This window comes from Vombatus ursinus, unplaced genomic scaffold, assembly GCF_900497805.2.
Source record: "Vombatus ursinus unplaced genomic scaffold, bare-nosed wombat genome assembly UNPS02014789.1, whole genome shotgun sequence".
Taxonomy (NCBI): Eukaryota; Metazoa; Chordata; class Mammalia; order Diprotodontia; family Vombatidae; genus Vombatus; species Vombatus ursinus.
This window is the reverse complement of record NW_020954567.1, coordinates 4,214,115-4,238,431: the sequence shown is the minus strand read 5'-3', so window position 1 is coordinate 4,238,431 and position 24,317 is coordinate 4,214,115. Positions and strand designations below refer to the sequence as shown.

Genomic DNA, 24,317 nt, shown 5'->3' with positions numbered 1-24,317 from the left:
CTCTCTTCTTTCCTTCCTTCCTTTCTTCCTTTTCTTGAAACAACAAACTCATTCAATATTTTGTAACATGAGTGCTTAACTTCTATACACAGTCATTGAAAGAAGCAATAGCAAGTGGATAAAAAAAGAGAAAGAAGTGACAGAGAGACCAAGCAGTACAGTTTGGTTAAGAGAGGGGCATACTCACATAGAGACAAACACAGATACATATACATAAAACCTACACAGACAAAAGGAAATAGAAACACTTTCTTGGGGAAACAGCCTCATCTTGTGGCCATTTCGGTTACTGCTTCCAAAGACTTGCAAAGCTGTGGTTTTTCCCCCTCCCTCACGAGAATAGAATACCACCTCTATTGAAAAGAATATGATGAAATGAAGTCAGGAGTAGATTGGGAGTTTTCTTATCGCCACACAAGATTATCTTTCCCTTTCCAGGCTTTCTATGAAACCATCTTTGTAGCTTGAAAAAAAAAAACACATGCTTTGGCAAGAGAGAAAGACAGAGAGTGAGTTGAAAGTGGCTCTTGGGGTAGTTGTAACTGAATTTGCAGCCCACCAACAGCTTTGGAGGATGTCATTATTGAGTCTTGGGAAGAAGATGCTTCCACCACTGACTTTTCTCCATGCTACCTCTAGGAGTAAGAAACTGGCACCTGTTCCCAGCTTTTCTGTTGATGCCAGTGCCTCAAGGAAGGTTGGTCTCCTTTTGAAGACAACTTAAGTGGTATTTTGGGCCCTCCTTTTCTCCGTTGCTGGGCATACCTAGCATGTTAGGTTTAGGGGGATCCTGAGAACAAAATTACTAAGCTCTAAGGTACAGACATTGACCTCTGGCAATTTTCCCATCCTTTTAAGAAAGTGGGCAATTCCTCTGAAATGTCCTTGAGGAACATGACATCTTCCTTTCTTTCACTGGAGACTGATAGTTACCTACCATGACATGCCTCCAACATGCTAGATTGGGTGAAGTTAGGTTCCTAGGATGGACACAACAGATTCTGAATGCCAGGGATGATGTGAATCCTGTAGTTTTAAAAATAATTTTTATTAGAAAAAGATTAACTTGCCTTTAACAGTTGCAGCTACACAGTGTAAGCAACTGAGGCAGGGGAGGAAGATGGATTTTGGGAACAAATAAATGCTAGAAGGAGAGTGAGCATCAGGAGTTGAGATTTTAAGTTCCTTGAAAGCAATAATTGTGTTATTTGAACTCATGACCTTATAAATCTCAAATCCAATATGTTTTATTTTTATTTTGGTTATCTAACAAAGCAAAGATTAATAAAAATGTGACCTTGGATGCCATGTGAGGATCATGGTGGGGAGCATTCTGCTATCTTTTGAGCTTATTTTTTAAACTGAAAACCCTACTGAAGATTTAAATAATAGCTAATATTACGATAGAAGAAGGAAATGGCACTCTGGTATCTTTGCCAAGAACCGCCTCCCAGAAAAAGGGTCACAAAGAGTCAGACACAATTGCAACAACCCAACAACATTACCATAGCATTTGAAAATTTGTAGAGCACTAAAGACATATTACTGCATTTGATCATCATAGCAGCTCTGTTAGGTAGGTGCTATTGTTATCCTCATTTTACAAGTGAGGAAACTGAGGCTAAGCAAGACTAAGTAATTTGCCAAGGGTCACACAGGTAGCAAACTGCCTGAGGCAGGATTTGAACTCAGGTTTTTTGGCTGGTTATTTTTACTCTCTATGCACTATGCTGCCTAAATGTCAGTTGCACTGGAGTATGAATCAGGACCATTTTGCCTGGGCTTGAAAGCCTGCAGGATATTGAATTTTGTGGATCAGCCTTGAAGAAGGTCTTCCCCTAAAGTTGACCTCACTGCTTATCATGACATAGAGGTGACTCTGGGCTCTCCAAAGTTATGTCAATGGAGCCTAAGCCTTAGCTGGTTCTACGAAGCTGGAAAGGCTTCCACTGCAGGCCCAGCAATGTCCTAGGTCCCACTTAGTTAAGTGAAGTCCATCCAGAGATGCACCTCCCATGGTCTACAACTCACATAGATTGTCTACTAAGGATATTTCCGAAGCATTGTCTACTTTCTCAGTAGGACTGGGAAAATGCCAGAGGTCAAAGTCATCTCTGTAGACTGTGACAATTTTGTTCTAACACTAGCTAGAAGTCCCAGTGGACAAATGTTAGTTCTTGGAGTCAGGAAGACCTGAGTTCCAATCCTGCTTCTGACATTTTACTAGCTTTGTGACTCAAGTCAGTCACTTAACTTCTCTCAGGCTCAGTTTCATCTGTAAAATGTGAATAATAATATTTCTCTCCCAGGATTGTTGGGATGATCAAATGAGGTAGCATGTATAAAGATCTTTGTAAACTTTAAAGATGGAAACAAACATTCATTAATTTCCTGCTATGTGCCAGGTAATGTGCTAAGTGCTTTACAAATATTATTTAATTTTATTTTCTCAACAACCTTGGGAGGTAGGTTCTATTAAGTCATTAATCGCAGTGTCTGACACATAATAGTTATTATATAAGTATTTATTCCCTTCCCTTACTATTATTATCCTCATTTTACAGTTGAGGAAACTGAGGCAGACAGAGGTTAAGTGGTTTGTCCGAGATCACATAGCTTGTAAATGTCTGAGACCAGAATTGATTTTAGGTCTTCCTGACTCTGTCGTCAGTGCTCTATCTATTTGTCCACCTAACTACCTTTAAAAAAGGGCTATATAATGAGATGACGATGATGACACGCCTCATTAAACGTAACCTACGTCTGGCCGCTAGGGAATAAAGGAAGAATACAACAGGACTCTTTGTTCCTCTCCACTGAGAAGACCAGCCAGCCTTTACCATGGTGCCAACGTCAGGGTTCTCTTCCATCCATCAGGAAAGTTGGAAACAGATGCCAGTTTCTTACTGTTAGAGGTAGCAGGGACAGAAATCAGTGCTGGAAAATGGTTGTGATTAGTGGAATCAGTACCCAGGCCAATGAAACCACAGATTTTTTGAAATAGCAAAGTATATTCTGAAATCCAAGTTTGGACTTTTTTGGGAAAAGTATGATTTTCTCTTTTCAGCTGAGAATAAAAAATATTCTAAGATTCTGAAGAGGATTGAGGAGGACTCCCAGAACCTCAGGCCTCTCTTGCCAGAACAATGAGATTGTAACAGAACCAGAAGACTCACTTTTCCTTAAAATAAGAGTAGCATGCATGTGCTTGTTTGCTGGGAAGAGGAGCGGGTAATGCCTGTGTGCCCTGCTCTGTTTCAGCTGTGCAAGAGGAGAGGCAGAGAAGCCGGGAGAGGGCTGAGAATGAAGTGGAGTCCACCAGCAGTGGCCATGAAGACATGCCCGTGGAGAGGATCCTAGAAGCAGAACTCGCTGTTGAACCAAAGACTGAATCCTATGGAGACACAAACATGGAGAACTCAGTAAGTGGCCATGAATGAGGGCCCTGGGTGGCCAGTTGGACTCTGTCCAAAGTGTGGAATTTCCAGTCCCAGTTTTCTATGTTTACATCTCCCTATTTATTCTTTCTTTAGACAAATGATCCCGTCACCAACATATGCCATGCTGCTGATAAGCAGCTCTTTACTCTCGTTGAATGGGCCAAACGCATCCCACACTTCTCTGACCTCACTTTGGAAGACCAAGTTATTCTTCTTCGGGCAGGTAAAGGGGCTGTGGGTCCTTTCTTTTCTGTTTACCTGAGCTGCCATTTTGGAATTATTCTGGAGCTGTTATACTATCCAGCAGCTAGTTGGCACAGTAGATAGTACATTGGACCTAGAGTCGGGGAATGCTGAGTTCAAATCTGACCTCTAACATTTGCCAGCTGTGTGATCTTGGCCTGCCCCAATTTCCTTATCATAAAATTGCTATAACAACTATCTCCCATGGCTGATGTGAGAATAAAATGAGATAATATCTGTAAAGCATTTTCAAACCTCAAAGTGCTACGTAAGCACTAGTTATTATTAATTGTAATTACAGTGTAAAATATGTACTAAAACTGTATTCCGTTCTGGGACCACTTAATATGGAGACTTTTTATACGTCAGCCCCACTGGATGCTGAGTTCAAGTCCTGATTCTAACACTAATTACCAATGTATTCTCTGAATCTCAATTTCTTCATTTGTAAAATGGGAATCACAACTTACGCTCTCTACCTCACAGAGTTGTGAGCAAAGTGCTTTATAAACTCTAAAGGGCTACAGAAATTTGAGCCAGTATTTAGTAACTAAACATTCTTAGATACAGTCTAGGATTCAATTCAGTATCTAGAGCCTGTTAAGTTCCAGGTATTGGGCCAAGGGATATGACATGTGCATAAGGAAGTAAATACAAAGCCCAAAGTGATTTCAAGTGGAATGAAGTGCTAACTGGGGCCAGAGTTCAATCAAGAAAGACTTTGTGTAAGGTGGCACGCTAGCTGTGCTTTGGAGGAATCTAGAGATTGAGCAGGGGGCGGGGTGCCATCAAGACATGGGGGATCACAAGTGACAAGGCACAAAGATAGGAGATGAATGTCACCTACTGGCAACAGCTAGCAGGCCAGTTTGACAGGGACAGAGAGTGTGTGAAGGTGAATAATATGAACTAAGACCAAAAAAGAGTAGGTAGGAGTCAGGTTGTGAAGGACATTAAATGCCAGGCTTAAGATTTGGCATTTTATCATAGAGGCAATAGGGAGCTATTAAATAGCGCGCGCGTGTGTGTGTGTGTGTGTGTGTGTGTGTGTGTGTGTGTGTGTATTTGCAGGGGAAAGTGTGACATGATTAGATCTCTGTTTTAGGAATATCAATTTGGCAGCTAATTGAAGAATATTTGGCAAGAAAGGAGATCTTTATATTGAATTCCTTCCTGTAATGAAAGAACATTGTGTATCAATGAATCAAGTAGCACCTACTACATGTCAGGCACTATACCAGGCACTGGGGAAATCAGTATAAAGAAATGTAAAGTTCATAAGGAACTCATATGTTCGCTTCTTTTGTGATTCAATAGTTGAAGGGCTGGTGACCCTGGAGAGCCAGGGCTCTTGACCTTCTCAAAAGAAAGATTTGCTTTAATATTATGATTCCAGTGACCACTTAGGGACAGGGTAGTTGCCTAGTCTGATACACAAGTAGTAAAGTCTTCTAATTTTGCAAGAAAATCTCAACTAGTGGACATTGTCTTTAATTTTTCTGATGGTTTTCTTCTGGCAGGAACAAATAGAAAGAATTCTATTGGAAGCGTCATAGCAACATGTGCATTATTATTTTTTTTTGAGGGAGAGTAGGGGAGGTTGGTGTTAGGAAGGGAAGGATAAATAATTGCAAACAATTTATGATCCCTTCAGTTCTCCTAGTAGCTAAATAGAATAGAGAGGAGACTTAGATTAGGGGAAACAGTCCCCACGTGACCACACTCAGGAAGGTCTTCTGAACCGTGAGGTCAACAAACAGCAGCCGTGGGCAAAAGCATCGATCTTTTCATTGGCTTCTCTTTCACTCTTAGGTTTTCTGCAGAAAGCAATTAAAGAAGAGCTAGCCAGAACTTCTGGGCTAATGTTTGTTAGGTTGGCCCCTTCTATTGTTGTTTTCTTGTTGTTGTTGTAATTGTTGTTATTATTTCTCGAAGGGAACCAGGTAAGAACTCTTTTGGGAAGAATAAAGGGATTTGTTATTCTGGGGGGGGCGTGTCTTTGTGTGTGTGTGTGTGTGTGTGTGTGTGTGTATGTGTGTGTGTCTTTGTGTTGCATTTGTCTTTAGAGAAATATATGTCAGGTTTTATAAGTGATCTGAGGTCTTGGGCATAGAGAATGTGGAAGGTTTGGGCAATGATGAATCTGTCATTAAGTCAGTGACAGCCAGAACTTCTGGAGGACTTCCCTCTTCTCTAGGCTTTCCTATGTTAGAGATCTCAGGACCCTGAGATAATACCAAAGAGAGAAATGGCCGATTTGCTGGGGTTTAGCACTCCTTTTGTTTTTGATCACTCCTGTTGTTTTGATACTATGCTCATGCCTCGAGTCCAGTTTGTTGGGCTTGTGGGGGTAGAGAGAAATGAAACCATACTATTTGCTTCTCAGTCACATCTATGCAGGTGTTCTGCAAAATGAGGAAGTTTGATAATTTTCTTTTTCTTTAAAAAACCCATCACATTATTTATTTATTTATATGCTGCTGCCGCGCTCCAAGCCGATCTGGCATCACAGACCTCTCCTGCCAACCTCTTAGGTTGTCTTAGGCTGGAAAAATGTCTCATTCTGACCTTTTGTTGGCTCTGCTGCTCCAACATTTGACTTTAGGAGTTATTTCAAAGCTGTTTGGAGGGGAATATTGGGAGGATTAAGCTGGGTTGTTGTCTCTACGCCACCATTTTGGCTCTGACAATTTTCTTTGTAATCAAAGGACTCTTGATGGCCATAAAGCCACCTCTGTGATAAAACAAAGAGGCATGTCTGTAAACAGAATCTATTTTTGCTCAGGTAAAGGATGTCTTGAATAGCTCCTGCAATGTTCTAGTCACCAAGGTGACAAAGGACACATTTTCCAGTCATAGAAAAGGACGTAAACCTAATTCCAGGCAAAATTGTGAAGCACATGGATTTTCCCATTGCTACCTCAAAACTTTTCTTTCTTTGCCCTTTTCCTGGGGTACCTATTTTCTTCCTCCCCAAATCAAGACCGTCTCCCAGGAAAGAATCTGTTAGTAACTAACTATTGACATTTGAGTTTTACTATATCACTGGGTCATGGATGACTTGGAACTTTATCTTTGTCTTCATTTATACAATAAAAGATTTTATCCTTTCTCTGTATTCTTGCCTTGGCTCTGTCATTGAGCTATGTGAGCTTGGACAAATCCCATAGCCTCTCTGGGCCTCAGTTACCTCATCTATAAAATGAGGGGCTTGAATTTAATATCTTTTAAAATTCCTTCCAGCTCCAAGTCTAATATCCTGTGATTTAAACAAGTTTTTAACATGTTTAAAAGAAGACACCTCCTGTTAGCCAACAACTGTGTAAGATTTTGTATGACTTTCCAAGACTGTAGGAATTAATGACTGGGGATAAAATGAGGAATTAGCCTCATGAAAGTCCAACATATTAAAACACTATTGTGATTCCCATTGTGTAGATGAGATGAAGGAAGGCAAAGGCATTTGTTTAAGGATGTGTAGGATTCTAACTCCCTGGCACAAATGTATTATACACTGATGAGCCAGGACAAATTATTTTGAATCCCAGTTAATGTATGAAAATGTCTTTCCCTGTGTTTGAAATGTTGTCTCCTATCTATTGGTGCCCATTGGAGATTCTGAGCTTTAACTGCAGTACATGTGACAACTTATCATAAAACGATTATATACACACACACACACACACACATATATATATATATCACATGAAAAGAAAATTTTTCTGGCACTAAAATATGTACATTTATTTTTTTAAAGTAATATGAAAAAGTATTCCGTATTGCTTTTCTCTATGTATTCCACTGTAGGAGGATGACAGTGTTTCTCATCCCTTGATTCTAGACCTTGAACACCATTTAGCCCAAGAATGTTCCATGTCTCTTTGATTTTTGAGACAATACTTTCATTTGTTCCTGCTAGACTATTTGTTGTTCAGCCATTCATTCGTGTCCAACTCTTCATGACCATACCATCCATGAGATTTTCTTGGCAAGGCTACTGGAGTGCTTTGTCATTTCCTTTTCCAGTAGATTAAAGCAAACAGAGGTTAAGTAACTTATCCAGGATCACACAGTTAGTAAGTGTCTGAAGCCAAATTTGAACTCAGATCTTCCTGACTCCAGGCCCAACGCTCTATCTGTTGAGCCAGGAGGGGACAGGTGGATATGAACCAGAAACGTCTGCTAGACTATAGGTTCCAAAAAAAGGCTGGAGATCATATTATCCTTCTTTATATCCTGAACAGTGTCCAGTGTGGTGCTAGGCAACCAATATTTGAATGGGGAATAAATACGTTGCAAGGAAATTAGTTGTGTAATCATCCAATAGCTGAATTAAGAAAGATTAACAGAGATGGATGATGTGGGTGGATAAACAACCATGTGTTAAGCATCATGGGAAGTGTTAATGAGGGTGCCAAAGAAATGAATTAGACTATGAACTTTTTGAGGGAAGGAACATCATATTTATTTGTGTTCCCCACCATTCTTAGCACAGTGCCTTGCAAATAGTAGGTTCTCTCTGTCTCTCTCTGTCTTTGTGTGTCTCTCTTGTATCTGCCTGTCTCTTTCTCTCTATCTCTGTCTCTCTGTCTCTGTTTCTCTCTCTCTCTCTCTCTCTCTCTCTCTCTCTCTCTCTCTCTCTTTCTCTACATATACAAATAGACAGACAGATAGATAGATCTATATATCTCTGGACTAATTTACTCAGAAGATATGATATTTACCCCCTGGCCACCATGCTAGGTAGTACCAGAAAGACACCACGGCATACGAAAGAGTACAACTAAAAACTATTTTCAGCTCTTCTATTAATTAGCTGTATGATCTTAAGCAAGTTTTTTAATCTCTATATATTTCAGTTTCCCCATCTGTCAAATGCGTTTGCTAAAATTTTTCTCTATCGCAAAGCTGTTAACTTCAAATGAGACTACAATTGCAAAAACACTTTGACAGGATTAAAAATATGTAATGTGTAAATACATGGAATGCTGTTGTTATCATTATTTCTGGGTTAAAGGAGTGGGCTTCCACCCAGCTCCATCTCCTTTCTTGTTCTCCTAGGCTGGAACGAATTGCTGATTGCCTCCTTCTCCCATCGCTCGGTGTCTGTACAGGATGGAATCCTCCTTGCCACTGGTTTGCACGTTCACCGAAGCAGTGCTCATAGCGCTGGGGTTGGGTCCATCTTTGACAGGTGCTTTCCCTTGTCCTCCTGAATTCCTGGGTTGGAGTTTGTGCTCTGGGTAGGACCTGGCAGCACTGAGCCTGAGGCTGCTTTGCACATAGGCAAAGCATCCACAGATTGCTTTTTGTGCCTCAAATGGCAAGGAAGAAAATAAAAACATGTGTATGTGTATGCATACATATTTATAATGTATATGATGTTATAAGCACATATGCATATATGTATATATACGTACGTGTGCTTGTGTATATACACGTATGTACCCACATGGGTATAAATACACATGCATTCATATATGCATATGTATAAGTACACTATATACATATATACAGGCAGCTAGGTGGTACAGTGGATAGAGCACCAGGCCTGGAGTTGGGAAGACCTGAGTTCAAATCAGACCTCAGACACTTACTAGCTATATGACCCTGGGTAAGTCATTTAACCTTGTTTGCCTTGGTTTCCTCATCTGTAAAATGTACTGGAGAAGGAAATGGCAAAGCACTCCAGTATCTTTGCCAAGAAACCCCCAAACTGGGTCATGTAGAGTTGGACATGACTGAAACAAATGAACAACAAAAACACATATATACATATATGTATATGTGTGCTTATATACATATATTTATATAGAGAGACTATGTGTGTATATCAGATGAAGAGGGATGAACTATTATTTTAAAGGGAGTAGATGCAAGTAGTGTGGAGATTGGTGACTTGGGTGGGGGGAGGGAGTAGATGCCCTCCGTCTTTTTCCACAGTCCCAGACTATGGCCTCTATCTTCATGCTATAACTTGAAAATACATTTACCTACATTGCTATGATGTCTCTTTTCCCCATGGAATAAAATTTTAGAATTTTAGAGCTTTCACAGACCCTAGAGGTCATCAAAGCCAACCCTTTCATTTGATAGATGAGGAAATTGAGAAAGGAAGTGACTTTTCCAGGTTCACACAGAGAGTTCATTCCAGAGCTGCAATTAGAACCCAGATCTGCCCTTTCCCCCCAACTCTGATTTCAACATGGCACACTTAAATCCATCTATATTGAGCATCTGCTATGTAGATATGCAGAGAGGTACTGTGACATGGTGGGTAATGGGCCAGATGAGGATTCAGGAAGACCTGGGTTCAAGTCTTGCTTTGAAAATGAAGGTTGCCGAACAACCACAGCATCTAACTTCTCAGAATTCAATTTCAGATGAGCAGTTGATTTGAGTTACTGGAAGAAATTCTTCCACAGGTGAAATACGGTTTGTTAAAAAACAAAACAAAACAAAAAACAAAATCTCTTATGCAAACAAAAACAAAACAAAACACTTAGTTATGTTAACCCCTTCTGGGGAGAATCAAAGTAAAAGGGTTGCATTGGCTGCAAGATGACAAAAAGTGACCAGGACCTTGCCCCTGCACTCTGGGGCCTTAGAGGCTAGCAAGAAAGCATCCCATGAAGAGAAACTGGGGGAAAGCCAAAGCTCTTTTTTTTTCCAGAATGCCTCCCCTGAGTCTGTACCCCTGGATTTCTCTGACTCAGTGCTGTAGCTTGGCTCTAAGCCTGGCATTTCCTCATTGTGCTGATTACCTCTTCTTGCTTCCTGTGAACAGAGTTCTCACTGAGCTGGTTTCTAAAATGAAAGACATGCAGATGGATAAATCTGAGTTAGGCTGCCTGCGGGCTATTGTCCTGTTTAACCCAGGTAAGTCTGCTGTACTAAGGCCCTCCAAGGCTGCCAGTGCATAGAGTGTTGGGCTTGGGGTCAGGGAGACCTGAGTTCCAATCTTGCCTCAGTTCTTATTTGGCTAGGTGACCCTGGGCATATCACTCCACTCTCATCTCTCATAGGCTTAATTTTCCCATCTGTAAAATGGAAATAATAATAGCACCTACCTCACAGAGCTGTTAGGAGGAATAAATGAGATAACAACATAGATAAAGCACTTTGCAAACCTTAAAATGCTATGTAAATGCTGGCTACTCTGATTATTATTTCTTTTTCTTTTATGAGTTCCCAGAGCACTATTTGACTCAGTCCTCTGGGTCAGTTTTACCAAGTCAATTTAGGAAACAGTTATTAATTATCTACTATATGTAGAATACAGACCTAAATTGGGGTGGTGGTGGTGATACAGATTAAGAACTACATGTTCCTTGCCCTCATGAAGTTATTTTGATAAGCAGGGCTATTGGCAAATAATGATAATGATAATGGTAATAATGATAACAGCAATAATACTACATCTGTCTAGTGCTTTAGAGTTTACAAAACATTTTATATTCAATCAACAAACATTGGAATGCCTTCTCCATGAAGCCTTTGCTGACCTCCCCCCACCACAAACTGTTAGCATCCTTCCTTCTTCCCAAACTACCTTGTAGTTGTACTACAGATTCTACATATATACGTGTATGTAGTACATGCATACATACCTAGATATATACAGTCCTATCTGATAACATATAGGATGTCCCAAAAGTTTTGATGCAGATAGTTTAAGATGATACCAAGACTTCTGATATACTGTACAGGCTCATTGCAAGTAGAGATTGTTATCTTTCTTTGTCTTTGCATCCCCAATACCTTAAAGAGTGCCTGCTATCTAGTAGGTACTTATTAAATGCTTGTTTATTGATTAATCTTTGGATTCCAGAATCTGTCAGTTGATGGGACTGAACTTGAAGAATCTGTTCAAGCTTGCCCTCCCCTGTCACAGCGTTTGAGAGCTCGGGATCACCTCCATGATTCAGTGAGGTGACTGAGAAGGCCTCTGGTGGAGGAGCATTCTAGTTGTAGAATTAGCTAGTTTTAGTAATGGGCAGCTAGGTGGCACAGTGGATAGAGCACTGGGCTTGGAATCAGGAAGACTCATTTTCCTAAATTCAAATCTGGCCTCAGACAAGCTGTGTGACCCTGGGTAAGACCTTTTACCCTGTTTGCCTCAGTTTCCTCATCTGTAAAATGAGCTGAAGAAGGAAATGGGAAACCACTCCAGTATTTTTGCCAAGAAAACTCCAAATAGGGTCATGGAGGGTGAGACATGACTGAAATGAATGAACAATGACAACAAATTATGGGGTAGGGTGAGCAGGGGCCCACTCAAGGGCTATTTCAGTGCTTCCTAAGGATTACAGCAATTGTGTGACAGCCCTGGTCAGATAGGCAGCCATGCAGTTGGTACAATTTGAAGGGTGTGGGGACAGCCTGATACCTCTCCCCTTCCACCTCTCCCTACTCCAAATAAGAGTCTTATCTTCTCAACCTGTGAACTTTGGGTCTGGGAAATTCCCAAGGAAGAAAGGAAACAAGCATTTGTTAAGATTCCACTGGGTGCCAGGCACCATGCTAAGCATTTTACAAAGCTCATTTGTTCCTGACAATAACCATGGGAGTTAGGTCCTATTATTACCCCCATTTTACAGATGAGGAACTTGAAGCAGACCGGAGGCAATTTGACTTGCCCAGGATCACACAGCTAGTAATTATTCAAGGCCAAATTTGAACACAGGTCTTCCTTACTCCAGGCTCAGTGCTCTACCCATTGTCCCACCTAGTGAGACAGAAGAGATTCATCCCTTTAGGTTAAGGTATTGTTTCTAGAAAGCCATTGTTAAAATGTAAATCTCACGCATGAGAGGGTAACACATGAAGGCAGTAACATACCTTAATGTCTCAGCACCAGATTATTAGGTAGAGACCTGGCAGTACAGAAGAGTCAAGGAAAAGGCGTATGAAGGTCCTGAAACCTACATCACAGTTTCCCCCCTGTCTCTCTGGAGAGTCAGAATGAATAGTCAGCTGCTCTAGTCTCCTGTTTTCACCTAGCAGCACAACATGAGTCGGTCTTTTTCAGATGCTAAGGGCTTATCCAATCCCTCTGAAGTGGAGGCTCTCCGAGAGAAGGTTTATGCCACCCTTGAAGCATACACCAAGCAGAAATACCCTGATCAGCCTGGCAGGTGAGTCAACATCTGTGTGTGAGTTGGCCCAAAGAACTATGTTCCCAGAAATTTCCTCCATGTTTTGGAAGAAGAAGGCAATAAAAAGGGGAGAGGGGCTGGGTCAAGTTGACCCATGTGAAAAATCCTTGGTAAAGTTGGACTGGGCAGGATATTGGGGATTCTCACATAGGGGAAGTGATATTCTGCACAGAGGTCTATGTATTGTGTATATCAATGTCCCCCCCCCCCGTGGTTTTTTTTTTTGCTTGTTATCAATATCTGGAAGTGAAAAACACTGTTGATATGGGAATTTCACCTAGACCTATGATTTCAAAGGTGTAGAGAATTCCTAGTGTGGAACTCCCTCCTCTGAAACTGATTGGAAACTCACTTATAATCTGAACCAGATTAAAATGTAATTGGGAAATATTTAACAAAGTAAAAATACAAGATGGTGTTCATATGTGGTCATTTAAACTAATATGTAGCCCACATGGATTTTTATGTTGCCTGGGGAACAGGGATATTAGAGGACTTGTCCATGATAACACAGCTAATTTGTGTCTGCTGACACAAGCTTGAACTCAGGCTCTCCTGAATCAGAAGCTAACCTTCTATCCACTCTCCCCACACTGCTTCTTCATTATAGATGGTGTAAGCATTAGCTATCATCATTGTTATCACTATATTGTTCTAACAGAGTGGATGTCTTACACTAGTGTTCATACAAATATAGCTTATCTGAGGGAATCTATTATTCTAAACTGTTCTTACTGTTATTGTCCCATTATGATTTCCTGCCCCCATACCTTTGCTCATTGCATTCTTCCTTACTTGGGACACTTTTCCTGATTTGTGCCTTCTCAAATCCTATGCACCCCTCAAGACTCAGCTCCTGTCCAAATTTCCATGAAACATTCTTGCCATCACATTTATTTGTTGAACATGAGCTATTTTGCGACATGGCATATATATATATTTTTAAATTTTTATGTATTAATGTCCTGTCCTGGAGTGCAGAGACTTTGTCATATTTATTTAATATCCCTCATGTCAATTAGAAAAGTGTTTTGCATGTATCCAGCCCTGAATAAATATTTATGGATTGATAAAACTCATAAAGAAGGAGTTAGCAGGTTAGTGGAGAATGTGACATCAATTACCTTCCTTCCAAAAGAAGAAGAAGAGGAAAAAGAAGAAGAAGAAGAAGAAGAAGAAGAAGAAGAAGAAAAAGAAAAAGAAAAGAAGAAGAAAGAGAAGAAGAAAGAGAAGAAAGAAAAGAGGAAGGAGAAGAAGAAGAAGGTGGCAGTTGTTTGTTCTTCAGTCTTGATCTCTAGAATTTAAGATTTTCCCTCAATATGTTTCTAAACTTTTTTTTTGACCTACAGTTGTTTCCTAGGAACAGATCAGGGGAGAAGCTATTTGTTTCTGCTTCTAACTCATCTATAATCTGTTTTATTTTTGTTGGGGAAATGGGATGACACTTACTACCTTTGTGACCTTCAGCAAATCACTTGATGTTTATGAGCCTTAGTTTCCCTATTTGTAAAATAAGGAGGTTGGACCAGGCTGGTTCTAAAGAATCTTTCAGCTCTAAGTGTTTGATCCTATGACCTTTGAAGTCTCTTTTAGCTCTAAAAGGATGATCCTGAAGAGTGTGGCTGTACTTCCACCTACAGCCACTAGGTGGCAGAGTAGATAGAGAGTTGGGCTTGGAAGTTATAAACACTTGAATTCAAATTCAGCTTAGAACACTAGCTGAATGACTTCGAGCAAGTCACTTTAGCCCTGTTGTCCTAGTTTCCTCATCTTCAAAATGAGAGGGTTGGATTTGATGGCTTTTAGAGTGCTTTCCAACTCCAAATCTATGACCCTATGATCCCTAATTGGGCTTACATTCACCTCTGAGGGCAGCTAGGTGGCCCAGTGGATAGAGTTTTGGACTTGGAGACAGGACCATTCATCTTCATGAGTTCAAATCTGGCCTCAGACACTTACTAGCTGTGTGACCCTGGGCAAGTCACCTAACCCTGTTTGCCTCAGCTTCCTCATCTGTTAAATGAGCTGGAGAAGGAAGTGGCAAATTGCTCCAGTATCTTTGCCAAGAAAACCCTAAATGGGGTCACAAAGTCAGATATGACTGAAAATGACCAAATAACAATCACCTCTAAGACCAAAAATCTGACCCTTGGGGTTAGCATTGTAGAATTTCAGAGTAAGAAAGCACCTGAGAGGTCATCTGGTCTGGGAATGTCAAACATATAGCCCACAACACTCCCAGAGTGCAACCTGAACCAGATTTAAATGTAATTGGGAAATATTTAACAAAATTAATAAAAATGCGAGACAATATTCATATGTGGTCATTTAAATTGATATGCAGCCCACATGGATTTTATGTATTGTGTTGTTTTTTTTTTTGGCTAGGCAATGGGGTTAAGTGACTTGTCCAGGGTCACACAGCTAGTGTTACGTGTCTGAGGCCAGATTTGAACTCGGGTCCTCCTGAGTCCAGGACCAGTGCTCTATCCACTGCACCATCTAGATGCCCAATTTTATGTATTGTTTAATGGCCCCTGATTCTAATGAAGCTTGATGCCAACCCTCCGACCCATGCATGAATACCTTCCATTACATCCTGATAGGCTGTCATCTAGTTTTTGTTTTGAATACCTTTAGTAATGGGGAACTCACTATCTTTTTGAGAGTTCCCATTCCATTTCTGGACAGCTCCAATTGAGAAGAAGTGTTTCCTTATATAGAATAGAAATGTTTCCTTCTGACTCCCAGATATAGGCCCCAGTTCTTCCCTCTTGAGTTACAGTTGAGATCCTAATGGCTCTGTTAATTTAAAATAACGATTTCCTTTGCCATATACTGTCTGGACAAACCTAAGCAGGTCCATTTCAGTGATATTTCAGTGCCCTAGGCTGCTAATTCTTTAAGACTATATATTGCTAAACAGGTGGAGATCAGCATTGACAGAGGGAACTTCTCACTGGGAGCTCCCCGTACTGATGGAGTTACAGGTCTAGTTTTAAAAAAAATGTTCTAGATAATAGTTTTTCAGCTTGTTTGTTTCCAATTCTAGGTTAAATAAACACCTAAGTAAATAAAATTTCTTTTTGGTTTGTACTTATGATTTCACTGGTGTAGTAAATTTCCTCTACCAGTAGAGATGAGCACCTGCTCTTCAATTTATCTTCTGAGAAGTACTTAGAGCTGAAATGATTTGTCCAGGGTCACACAGCCAGAGGCAATATTTGAACCCAGGTCTTTGTGACTCTAAATCCGGCTCTCTACCTCATGTCGTATCTATATCTGTCTTTTTCTATGCCTTCATTGTCTTTTTCTTCATTCATTCACCTGTCTTCATTCTCTGTGTGTCTCAGTGACTCTCTGTGTCTGTGTGTCTCTCTTGTCCCCGATCTCCCAACCACACACACACACACATGCGCGCGCGCGCGCGTGCGCGCGCGGGCTCGCAGAAACTTTGGAATGGGACTTGACAGGATTAGCTAAGGAAGTACCCACACAGTCTTCAGGATTCACTTCATGTCCCATCACACTCTTTTGTGATTATTCATCCACCCAAGTTTAGTCTCTTTTGTGTTACTTGTGTTACACTCACATCTTCAGTCGATACTTAGCAAATGCCAGAGAGTACTTGGAGTATATGGTCCTGAGCTGTGATATAAGCAAAGAAGCTGTAGCCATGGGTCCTGCTCTTTTTGAATGAGTTGCTTAAAATACGTGCTGCCGCTTGAATGTGGTGCCCATAAGAATATGTGGTGCCCATTGACTGGTTTCATGAGCTGAATCTAGCCCTAAAGGTGATCACTGCAGAAGCCCATCCAAACAAATCTGGACAAAATCGAGTATCTCCGACACAGGGGGGCTGTGTCTAGTAGAGTAGTCTGAGGGGGTGGTCTTCCTATCATTTACACCTCTGGGCAGCAGGTACACCTTGCATAGGTAGGTTTTTTGTTTGTTTGTTTTTGTTTTTGAGTAGATTGGCAGCAGGAACGAGCACAGGCATCTCCTAAATGGGAGTGTGCTGCCCCCTAGTGGTACACTGAATAGCTCAGAATGAGAACCTGCCCGGCTTCCCTATTGCCTACAGATCGTAGAAAATAAGAGCGAGCCCTGGGGAATATTTTGCTGCTTTCACTGGCGAAAACCCAACTCCCTAAAGTGAGGGTCAAGAAGTCTCCTAATGGGTGCGCACAGTGGTCCACCAAAATCATTGTCTTAACGACCTGCAAGAACTAATTAGGGCTGCTAGGTCTATGTCCCTGCTGAGCTGTATAGAGTGGGGGTCTTCAACTTTGTTGTGCCATGGATTACTTTGGTGAAGCCTGGGGAGCCCATCTCAGAATGAGGGTTTTCAATGCATAAAATTAAACACATAGCATTGCAAAGGAAACAAATTATGTTGAAATAGTGGTGTGTGTGTGTGTGTGTGTGTGTGTGTGTGTATCTCACATGTGCACAGTCCTCAGGTTAAGAGCCCTTGCTATAGAGGAAATGCAGTGTATCTGAATGCTTTGGGCACTCACACAAGTGAAGCATAATCTATGCATACACTTTAGTGGTATTCAGCAATTGTCTGGATTGCCCAATCACCCAGATCATTCAAGCAGAAAAAGTCAACTTAGTCTGAATGATATAGACCCTGAATCATCTGGGAAGGCTATTTCTATAGACTCTCAACCATAGTTTTTCCCAATATAGAGCCTGTTACGTAGGGTGAGAAGGGGGAAGCAATACTCAGGGCCTGATATAAGGTAGAATTTGATGCATCTCAGAAAGTGAGTTACTGAGCTGTGACCTGATGGTTTCCAAGAACTTCATTAGCCCCTAAAGATACTTTATTTATGATCTGACAGCTTTGTAGCATAGTGGATAGAGCAGGGGTGGGGCACCAGTGTCCTTGAGGCCACATGTGGCCCTCTAGGTCCTTGGGTGTGGCTTTTTGACTGAGTCTAAGTTTTACAGAATAAATCCTTTTATTGAGGAGATTTGTTCTGTGAAGTTTGGATTCAGTCAAGGAGCTGCACTTGAGGACCTGGAGGGCCACATGTGGCCTTGAGGATGCAGGTTCCACACTTCTGGGGTAGAGCATTGGACTTAGAATTAGGAAGACCTGAGTTCAAATTTTGCTTTAAATACTTACTAGTTATGTGATTCTGGGCAAGTCTTTTAACCTTTTTCAATTTTAGTTTCCTAATCTGTAGAATGGGATTTGTTGTGATGATCAAATGAGATAACACATATAAAGAGTGCTAGGGAAATGTTAGATATTGTTATAATAATTAAAATTATTATTATAAAAAGTTCCAGAAAAGTAGGCACATGGATCTGAATATTTTGTCAAATCATAGCACACTAGATTTGGTAGGGAGCTTAAAAATCATCTAGTTCAACTCCATTTGTTTTATAGATGAAAAAGTTGAAATTTAAAGAGGCGATGTGACTTGTAAAAAGTCACTCAGCTAGTAAGTGGCAAAGCTGGCTAGATTTCCTGACTGTCAGTGACATGGATTTTCCCTATTCCACCACAACAACATATATTATCATGACTAAAGTTATGACTTCTCTTGGTGGAATAGGCAGATGAGAATAATTCATTCCAATGGTCATAAAGGCAGCTGAAGCAGGTGTTGTGGAGTGCTCAGAGTTTGGTCAGACATCAAAGACACCAAGGTCACTCACTTCATCCTAAGCCATTGCCAGCCATCTTAACTTTTGTCTTGTCACTGGACCCAGATGACTCAGGAAGAGAGAGTGAGGCTGACGACTCTGTCTCTCTTAAATCCAATTCATGCACAAGTCAAGACACCACCCTGCAATGTTATTGGTCCTCTCCAAAAATGGAGGACATATTTGGAATGTAGCTCTAAAGTGATGTGCTAGCATAGAGTTTACATTGTCCATGTAGATAGAGGAGGAGTTCCCAAGCTGTTTGCAGTAGCAGCCCCACCACGCTTGTAAAACTTATATTTTGAGAAGTTTGCTTCACCCACCCCCAGTAATAATATTGTCACACCCACAGGCATCTGCAACCCAATGTTGGAAACTGCTGTTGCAGATGAACAAAATGTTTCCCCATGGGTCCTTGTGCTTTCTCTTCTAAGTGATGATTGGACTTATCCCATTTCCAAAATTCTATTTTTAAAATCTGGGAGCGTATCATATGAAGAAAAGTGAAATGTTAGAACCACCAACACTTTAATGAAGAAAAGAACTCAGGGTTTTGGAAGGAAAGTAGGTGAACAGGTGGAGACTCAGGAAAATGGCAAGATTGGAGCAGAAAAAGATAGAGGCCAAAGTGGGTCTAGATTAACCCCAGGCTGCCCAAATCTCTCCCTTCTGAAAGTTGTGCTATTGCTTACAGTCCGTGCTCTAGAATGTAGCACTTGTTTCAGAATGAGTGAATGAAGGGATAAAATAGAGATACATAGATTAATAGAGAGATGTCAAATAAATAGATAACACATTTATTATGCACCAGGCACCATAAAACACTGGGAATATGAATACAAATACAAACAAAAAGAAAAATAATCTCTGCCCTCAAGGAGTTTATATTCTAAAGAGAGAAGACAACACAAAAAAAAAATGGTGGAGGGGAAGGTACCTGCCGTGGTGGAGAAAGAAGTCTAGAGGGTCTGGAGCTGAGCCAGGTTAGAAGTGAGCATGGCTGGCAGGGGCACTTTCTCTAATGGAGTTTCTAGATAGGAACTCCCCAATTGGAGGAGGAAGGTTTAAGGGTAGAGGTATTGCTAGGGCGGAGAAGGGCTCTGGGACTGATGGGGAGAAGGAGCTTGGGATGTCATGGGCTATTAAGTGCCTACTAGGTGTCAGGCACTGTGCTAAGTCCTGAGGATACACATACAAAAAAGCAAGACTTTGCTTTTAAAGGGTTCACATTCTAGTTTTACTGAGGAAGGCAATACTTAAAGGGGGGAGTAGCAGAGTTTGTGGTGGGGTTGGGTGGAATGGATGGGATGACATGGTTGGAGATGATTGGGAAGGAAGGGATGGCCTGGTTCTGAGCAGGATAAGGCTAAAGGTTACCTTAGATAGCTCAGGGTTCCAGTGCACGGTCTGAATTCCAGTGGTAGGCTGATGACAAGGATGGCCAGCATGCAGGTGACATGGTTGAAAATGGCTGGGAAGTTTCTGGCATTATTTCATATGCCTGTATGTGGATGTGTGTGTGTGGGGGGGGGGGTATACGTATCTGTGTATGTCTTGTTTCACAACTGTACTACAGTATATAACCTCTTTGCAGGTAGGAACAATGCTTTCTTTCTTAAAGCAAATAGATGGTACAGTGAATAGGGTACTGGGTTGGAATCCGGAAGACCTCAGTTCAAATCTAGCCTTGGACACTTACTAGCTGTTGCCCTAAGCAAGTCACTTAACTGCTGTCTGCCTCAGTTTCCTAATCTGTAAAATAAGGATAATAAAAGCACCTACCTCACAGAGTCGTTAGGAGATCAGATGAGATGACAAGTGTAGAGTGCTTTGTAAATCTTAAAACTCTATATAACTGTCATATGATTCCTTCTGTGTCTCTTTCCCATGCCCCTTCCCCAGCTAGGCTTAGCATAGTGCTAGGTACTTAGTAATAATAACTGTTGTTTACATATTGCTTACTATGTGTCAGACACTGTGCTAAGTGCCTTACAATTGTTATCTTATTTGATCCTCATAACAACCCAGGGAGGTAAGTGTTATTATCATCCTTATTTTATAGATGAGGAAACTGAAGCAAATAGAGGTTCAGTGACTTGCCTAAGGTCACACAGCTAGTAAGTGTCTGAGACTGGATTTGAACTCAGGTCTCCTTGACTCCAAGCCTGGAACTCTAGCCACTGCATCATCTAGCTGTAGGTGGTTAACAACAAATCCTTGTTAATTGAGAGGACTATGAAGGTCAGAGGCAATTAGGACTTTCTTTTACCCCAATAGTTCTTCCTTGTGTTAATTAAAATCTACCCCATCAGCATCACTGTCACCCATTTTTTGTTATCATTTCCAGGTTTGCCAAGCTCCTGCTTCGACTCCCAGCCCTCCGGTCCATTGGCTTGAAATGTCTTGAGCACCTCTTCTTCTTTAAGCTCATTGGAGACACGCCCATTGATACCTTTCTCATGGAGATGCTGGAAACCCCGCTCCAGATTACCTGAATCCATCAATTTTCACTCATCATACCTGGGGACTGTCCAGGGCCCAGGATCCTGTGATCCCCCTCTTCTGCATACTCTCTTCCCAGCCACCCACCAACCTTGACTCTCTTCCCATCCCCGTAATGTGACAGCTTGTAATAAAGAAAGCCTTTTTACACAGGAAACCTTTTTAGGTGGAGTTTTGCATAGATGATAATCTTAACTGTTCCTTGCTAGAAAGGGGTTGAGGGGTTCTGGCCTTTCTGATGGTTCTGGGTCATTAACCAAACACTCTGTACATATATTTGGTTTAAATTATTTTTTCACTTGCCATAGAAGACAAAGGAATACAAATAATAAAATAATATATGACATTGGCTCTTGCTGTCGTATGGCAAATGTTATTGAATAGAATAACCCTACATCAGAAGGAGTTGCCCGGGGGAAGTGGGCAAGGATAGCTTTCATCTTTAGATCTCTGAGTCTGATCAGGTTTGGACTGGTTACTCCAGAAGGCATTTGGGAAATCCTCAAGCTCTATCACAGCCAAGCCCCTGGCCCCTACTGTCACACAATAAAGCCCTAATGTTTAATCCTTGGGAATATTGACATCTTGGTAGGGTCCCTAGGAATGTAATTCATGGCTTGACATTAGAGAAGTTTTCTCAGCCTCCTCGACAGACATAGGCTGTGTATTATTGATTTGAGCCCAAAATAATTTAAGACAATTTGCTTGCAGGTATGGAAGAGAGGGATGGGATGATGAGAAAGTTCTGAGTGGGCTAAATCATTTGCAGATGGGCGGAAGGTATTAGCTCACTGGCTTCCTTTCTGGAGGAATGGATCAAGAAGATTACATCATGAATAAGTAAAAAAATCCACCCTTTCTCTGTAGGGACTAGGTTTCTCAAAGGAGACACTTATATCATGGGTGTGTTCCAAGAATGCTAAGCATAAAAATGGGATTGTGTTTGGACACTGAGTCATATTTAAAATTCCGTAATAGAGATTTGCATTTGAGGGAATCCTCTTATTATTCTTACATGAACCATATTGTGATGGGGTGGCAGCAGAGAATGGTGGGAAACATGATGAACTTGGAGTCTCAGGACCCAGGTTCGAATCCTACCTGCTACTTAACACCTATATGACCTTGGGTAAATAACTTCATCCCTTTGTGTTTCGGCTTCCTCATCTATCAAATAAAAGGGTGCTGGACTCAATGACTCCTACAATCCCTTCCAACTCTGGGTTGGTGATTCTATGATCCAATGACTGGAAGAGCTTGGTTAAGTCCCTTATCTTCTCTGGGCCTCAGTTTCCTCATCTATAAAATGATGAGACTGAATTACATAAAGTCCTGTCCAGCTCTAGGTCGATGAGCATGTGATATGTATAATGAAGGGCTTTCACATATTTCAGTTTATTCAAAGCAAAGCACATGTGTATCCTGAGTCAGTAAGAAAACAACTTTACTCTTCAGGGGGAATCAATCTCTTATCACTAACCACCACTGAAAAATAAGAGAAAGGACTAAACCGTTTTATCTCCTTCATTTGTCAGGTTGTGAGTGGCCAGTCCCTTCAAACAATTCATCATCATCATCATCACCACCATCATCATTACTAGCATTTATATAGCTCTTTAAGGTTTGCAAGGTTCTTCATAAATATTATTCATTTTCTCCTCACAAAACCCTGGAAAGTAGGTATTATTAGGCATCTGGGTGCTGAGGTGGATAGAGTACCAGGTCTGAATTCAAGGAGAACTATATTCAAATCTAGCCTCAGACACTTACTAGCTATGTGACCCTGGGCAAGTCACTTGACCTTTGTTGCCTCAGTTTTCTCAACTGTAAAAAGGAATAATAACAGCCCATACCTTGCAGGGTTGTTATGAGGATCAAATGAAATAATGTTTGTGAAAGACAAAAGTGCTTAGCACATGATAGGTGCTATATAAATACTTATTCTCTCTCCATTTTACAGATGAAGAAACTGAGAGTAAGAGAGGTTAAAAGTGACATGCAAGTCACACAACTAGTACGTGCCTGCAGCAAAATTTGAACTCAGTTCTTCCTGACTCCAGGTCTGGCACCTAGCTGGATCTTACTCTCTCAAGAGATGTCAAAGCCTTACCTGGCCAGTCTGTAAGCCTGTCACTGCCACCAGCCTGCAAACTCCTATCCTCAGCTCACAGGAATTTCTTACCCAAGGACAAAGGAATATGGCTGGCAGTAGCTTTGTTTCCTCATTACGTGCATATCAGTCAGTCGGTCAACTAGCATTTATTAAGGGCCTACTATGAGCCAGGCACTGTGCTAAACTGGGGATACAAACAGAGGCAAAAGCCCTGTGCCTCCTCTCAGTTGCTCAGGGTCTGTTTGGGGGAAAGAACACACAAGCAAGCACATACAAATAGACTGTATACAACATAAACTGGTGGGAGTCTCATAGGGAGGATGCCAAGACTAAGGACTGGGAGAACCTTCCTACAGAAGATGGTACTTTATCTGAAACCTGAAGGGCATCATGGAAACTGGGAGGCAGGAAAGAGAATATCCCAGGCATGAAGGACAGCCAGCATAAATGATCAGTTGGGAGAGGGGGTGTGTGTGTGTACAAGGAACAGCAAAGAGGCTGGTGGCGATCAAGAGCACAGAGAAGAGAGTAAGTCTAAGACAGAGAAAGTAGGAGAAGGTCAGGTTGTGAAGGGTTTCAAAGGTCAAATAGAGGATTTTTTATTGGATCCTAGAGATAGAAGAATCAACCACTTTCTTTATATGTGTATACATATAAAACACACATAAATACACACACACATATATATGTGTGTGTGTGTGTGTGTGTGTGTGTGTATACACACTTCTTTTTTTGTTCAGTTGTTTCAGTAGTATCCCACCTTTTTGACCCCCTTTGGGGTTTTCTTGAGAAGGATACTGGAGTGTTTACCATGTCTTCTCTAGCTCATTTTATAGATCAGGAAACAGGCAAACAGGGTTAAGTGGCTTGTCCAGAGTTACACAGTTAGTGTCTGAGGTCAGATTTGTAGACATACACATATACATATATGGATACATTGTTTATTTATTCATCTATTTGTCTATCTATCTATCTATCTATCTGTCTGTCTGTCTGTCTGTCTGTCTATCTGTCTGTCTGTCTATCATCTTGGACTTTGGGAAAATTAACCTGACCTCATCAAGAGAAGTTTGGGCTTTCCTGGACTAGGGAATGAAGTTCTAAGACTGCAATCTAATTTCTGACGCTTCTCACATACTTTTCTTAGGATATGTGCATTTCCCATGACCTATGGTGGAAATGGTGGCCCAAGAATGT

General features: G+C 41.1%; 1 protein-coding gene across 1 annotated transcript in view; it reads left to right on the top strand.

Annotated features, from left to right (window-relative positions):
- RXRG (retinoid X receptor gamma) overlaps nt 1–21,356 on the top strand; it is a 90,479-nt gene extending 69,123 nt beyond the window's left edge. Inside the window, exons 5-10 of the mRNA XM_027868519.1 lie at nt 3,262–3,422; nt 3,534–3,663; nt 8,745–8,877; nt 10,471–10,562; nt 12,715–12,820; nt 20,853–21,356. Coding sequence (XP_027724320.1) covers nt 3,262–3,422; nt 3,534–3,663; nt 8,745–8,877; nt 10,471–10,562; nt 12,715–12,820; nt 20,853–21,000 — 770 coding nt within the window. The 3' untranslated portion in view covers nt 21,001–21,356. The remainder of the gene's footprint in view (nt 1–3,261; nt 3,423–3,533; nt 3,664–8,744; nt 8,878–10,470; nt 10,563–12,714; nt 12,821–20,852) is intronic.
- Nucleotides 21,357–24,317: the final 2,961 nt, after the last annotated feature.